At 33.3% G+C, this 5,106-nt stretch overlaps 1 protein-coding gene across 1 annotated transcript; it reads right to left on the bottom strand.

Annotated features, from left to right (window-relative positions):
- Positions 1-1,942: 1,942 nt before the first annotated feature.
- Positions 1,943-4,858, bottom strand: LOC114319405 (1-aminocyclopropane-1-carboxylate oxidase homolog 1). The gene is made up of 3 exons (XM_028266407.2): positions 4,054-4,858; positions 2,803-3,124; positions 1,943-2,531 (listed from the first exon to the last, which is right to left on the bottom strand). Exons 1-3 carry the CDS (start codon positions 4,593-4,595, stop codon positions 2,280-2,282), a joined length of 1,116 nt encoding a protein of 371 aa, XP_028122208.2. The 5' UTR covers positions 4,596-4,858; the 3' UTR covers positions 1,943-2,279.
- Positions 4,859-5,106: the final 248 nt, after the last annotated feature.

Raw genomic sequence — 5,106 nt, 5'->3', positions numbered from 1 at the left:
AACATTCTTTAGAACTGTAAAATTTTGCAGTTTTATAACATTCTTTAGAATTATAAAATTTTACAGTTTCATAACATGTTTTTCAGTTTGATTAATAAGGATAAATATTTAATAGATTTTTGCTCTGAAACTGTAACATTTTATAGTTTCAAAACTTTTTTTTCAGTTTGATAAATATTGGAGATTATTTGCTTAAACCCTACAAAAATTGAAAAATAATATATGTTTTTCTCATTGTTGTTGTTTTTTGTCGTTACATTTTTTTTTCTTTTAATTTATCAATATTTAGCACATTTTGCTATATTTTTTCACTCGAATTTCTCCATTTAATTTTTTTTTTTGGCAATATTCTAGACATTTCGATGAGTCTCCAATGATGTTCTTAACGTCTAACGAACGTTCTGAATATTTCAATGACTTCCATTGGCGTTCATAACAGTCCAGTAAACTTCCGGTGACTTTCCAGCGATACTCCGGTGACTTCCCGGTGATGTTGAACATTCCAACGAGTCTCCGGTTTCCGTACAGCGGCTGTAATTTTAAAAAAAAAAATAGGATTTTTTGGTAATAATTAAAAGTATATAGGACTAATTGATGCAAGTATTTTGTTTTGGGATTAGATTGGTTTTGAACCTTTTATATGGGACTTATTGGTAAGTTTCCTTTAAATTTTTAATATACTATAAGACACTACTAAATTTAAAAATCTTATTTTAAATCAATTTTTTAGGACTTAAAACACAAGTTTCAATCATCTTAGCCCAAGACCGATTCTGATTTTAAAGTTGTTGGTTTAGTTACACGTTCATTGTATTAATAAAGTAGGTTGAACGTATTGAACATGTTAACTTCTATAAATTTATGGAAGTGTGGTTCTCCTCAATGTAAATCAATTGAAGGTCTAAGGGAAAAGGGATCACCCTCAACGCGCACATGAGGCTCGACCTCACAACCTCCACTGGGTGTTGAAGATCACATCACTATAACTTTTATGTTATGTTTAGTGAGGAGATTTAGGAATGGATTTAAAAAGGAAAATGGAAAATGTGTGTGAAATTAGGTGAAATGTAAGTGTATTTTATTCATATTTTATCTTCCTTTTCCATTTCTCTTTCTAAATCTTTTCTCAAATCTCCCAACCAAATATAGTGTTAAATTATTAACAATAATGAATGGCTTCTTAATTTCTATTTGACTGTAAACAATTTGGCCAACCATCTACTTAATTTTCCTTATTATTTTTTAACAATTTGGAATCAACACATAACACAAAATAGCTAGGAAATCCTTCAACTTATATATGTAAAAATCGGACAATTTAATTTTTAACCAAACTTATTTTAAATTTAAAGAGAAAAACAAAATTAAAAGGCATGATAAAAAAAATTATATACATAATAATTGTTTTGTGATAAATTTTCGATGAATTCGTTGTAGCACAATTTCTTTGGATATGTTAAAATATTCCAGGCTCAACTCCTGGCAATGGAAATTTAGTTATTAAATCTTTTATTGTCTTGATGGTTTAAGGCCCAGCAATATCACAACAAAGAGTATAATACAATTCTCTTTTCTCGATTCTGAAATATTTTTCCGTCTCTCCTACATCACTACAAACTACTCAATTTCACAACTTTAAAATTCTCTTTAAATTCTCTATTTATGCTCGAACTTAAGAAATCTCAATCTCCTTCTATACACTCCATTTCTATGTTGCTATAAAAGGAATCAAAGATTCATTAAATCCTTAAATTATTCATCATGCTAACCCCTGTTAGAGCTTAAAATGCCTGGAGAAGTCTCGTCAAGCCCTTCTATACCTCAAACAAGTGGAATGTGAGTAAACCAGTTGTGGAAAAGCTACTAACATTACATTGTTGAGGTGTTCTCACAGGCACTTAGAACTATAAAATGCAACAGAGTTTTGAAGTAAATAGTCATGTTCTACATAATAGCCTTATGTATTATTAGCCCTTCTCAAAGAGAAGTTGTCTTTTTTAACATCAAATGCAAATGGAAGAAACATGAAATCAAAGACACAAATGACACATACCACATCAAAAATAATCCATTTTTCTTTATAATTGTGCTATGTGCAAAGAGAGAACGGGACACAAAATAGACAGATGTGAGACAAAAGTTGTTTGCATTTGTAGTTGCAAACATGTTATCTCACATTTGTGTGTTCTGTGTTCGATACTCTCTATGTTTATAGACTTTTTGTTTTATTTATTGTGCGGTCATAACCATAGCCATTTACTAACTCAGTCTTGCCAAATTTAGAGCTTGAAATGTGAAAGTGCAGAATTCCCACCAAGACCTTTTGCACGAAAGTAGGCTACATAGTCCCTCACTGTGGTTTCCCGGTACTTGGGAGGATTCTCTTCCGAGAACAACTCCTTAATAGGTCCATAAATCTTTGTTGATGGCAGAGAACCTGTGTGGAAAAAGCATGCCACTGATACTCTTGGGCCAACTTGGTTTGCCAGCACTCTGTGCTCAACACTTCTAAACTTGTCGTTTGTTATGAGCTGAAAAAATAAAACCATAAACAAAATCCAATATTATTTAGCAATTCGCAAGATTATGTTCCATTTTTCATGCTACAAATGTTGCCAATATATATTAGGAAAATGATAATCATACTGAATTCATTTTGGATTCCAAACCTAAGTCCGGATATCATGTTAAATCACCAATTATCCAAAAAGTTTAAACTACTAAAAAATGAACCCAAGCTATTCAATATATATAAGAAAATGTGTTTGTGAATCATTTACCATTAATGAACTAGAGACTTGCCTGTAAGAGATCTCCAATGTTGACCACAAAAGCTCCAGGGGTAGGAGGGACATCAACCCAATGGTTCTGATGAAGAACTTGGAGGCCTCCAATCTGATCCTGCAGGAGCACAGTAAGGAAGTCGATGTCGGAATGCTTGGTGTGGCCAACAGTGAGCTCTGGCTGGGGGCATGCTGGGTAGTAATGGCCCAGAACGGCAAGTCCCTCGTTGCAGTCCATGTCGTTAAGGTGGTTTGGACTCAGCCCAAGAGCCTCTGACAGTAACTCAAACAAACAACACCCTAACTTCATCACTTGCTTTGAGTACTCCATTAGAATATCTCTGCAACAAAACTATACTAATCAACACTGGAGGAACACCTATAGTTCCGGAACTGGAAAACAAAAATCGTTTTAATTTTCTATCCGTGTGTTCAGTTGTTGCAGGAAAAGACAGGTCCTATCATAACTGTTTTCTTGAAGTAAACACTTCCTCTCAAATACTTTACTTGAAAAAAAAAAAAAAAAAAAAAAAAAAAAAAAAAAAAAAAAAAAAAAAACATAATCATCATAGCAAGAAAGTAAATTATTTATATCATCTACACCGTACACCTCACTTTCAGAGGGCAGATAACATTTTCCAAATTTCACAAATAATCTATTTGGGACAGCTTCTTGGATGGATAGTATGATTATGAACATACTCCGTCTTTATATATATATTTTTTTAATGCAATTCAATTAAATGACTATCGATTTTTGATAAACTTAATTTTTTTAGACTGAGACTCCCTTGCATGATTGTCCTCTGATCATATATTGGAGAGAAATTGTTCCCCTACATTTTCATCATATCACACAATTAGGAGTGTGAAAGAGAACAACAGTTTGGGTATAGAGATCCCAACCTTCAACTATGAATTGTTAATGGAGACTCTCCATAACAACCATAATATGCAGTTTGAGTATATATAAGAAAATATCCTACATATACAGCTCTCATAAATTATTTTTATTTGTAGATATGAAATGCAATAATAAAATTATAATTTTTGAAATGAGAGGCACCAACATAACATGAATTGACCATCAACAAGAAAAAATAATTTATGAAATTTAATCATAGAATTAAAAACCCGTCAATTCGTGCATAATGGCCAATTTAAACTGTCAATTCGTGCATAATGGCCAATTTAAACGGCTAATTTTCCATCCTGATACCGTTATATGTCCTGCGATTTGTAACCGTACTAGTCACCTTTCATAACATACCTGCAAGGAGGGGGCAATTCCTCTGGATTTGGAGGTTTCGGAGCCATAAGACAATTGAAAGTGTCCCTCCAATTAGCAGCTGGTGAAGTAAACAAATCAAAATTGGTATGATACACCACAGCTTTCGTGAAATCTCTTGTGTACCATTGTTTTTTCACCTCACTGTCCTGCTCATAAAACCTGTGAACACCTTCCATCATCTCCTCCAACACACTCACCGGAATTCCATGGTTCACCAGCTGGAAGAAACCCCAAGTCTCCGAAGCCTCACGGACTTCGTCGACAACTTCTCTGTGCCTCACCGGATCTTTGTCGATGCCCGTGAGGTCGATGATTGGAAAACTGAACTGGGTATTGGTGGGATTGGTGGTTTTGTTGAAACTGTCTGGTGGTTGAATGAAAATCTTTGGAACTATGGCAATCCCAGCGTCGACTAGTCCTTTGACACCAGTTTTTGTGTCATCAAAAGCCTTTAAGTCTTGTGCTCTGTCATAGTGAGTTTCAATTGCAGCCTGAATTGAGGTTTTCATGGTGGCAGCCATTGATTTCTCTTGGAATTCTATGCTAGGAGTGATTTTTTGGGCTATAATTCAGGCAAGAAGGAATGCTAGTGAACTGGGGAGAAAGTAGTGTGTCTACACTTGATGTGTGTGGTGCAGAAATTTTAGTAAGTTATAATTTTTTGGATAAATTACAGTCACGTCCCTTGAGGTTTCTCACAATAATACTGACCTCTCTCTTTTCTTTTCTTTTTTGAAATAATACTGACCTCTTTTGAGGTTTACTTTTGAATTACAGATTGCCACATTTTGTTAGTTCACCATTAGTTTAACTAACCATTTTTTATTCTTTTTTAACAAAAGTCAGTGATTAGTTATTATTTATTTATTTATTTTAGCAGCAATTAGTTCTTAGATTAGTACATAGGGGCATTTCAGTTTGGTTTGTATAACCTTTGAAGTAATTATCTATAACTTAGGAATAAAAGAAATTAATTAATCATTTTTTAGATAAATAAATTAGTATGAATTATTGAAGACAAATAAAAAATAT

Source organism: Camellia sinensis, chromosome 7 (genome assembly GCF_055761805.1).
Source record: "Camellia sinensis isolate YWXY chromosome 7, ASM5576180v1, whole genome shotgun sequence".
In the NCBI taxonomy this organism is placed as follows: Eukaryota; Viridiplantae; Streptophyta; class Magnoliopsida; order Ericales; family Theaceae; genus Camellia; species Camellia sinensis.
Note: the sequence above shows the minus strand (reverse complement) of the source record. Positions and strands in the feature narration are given on the sequence as shown.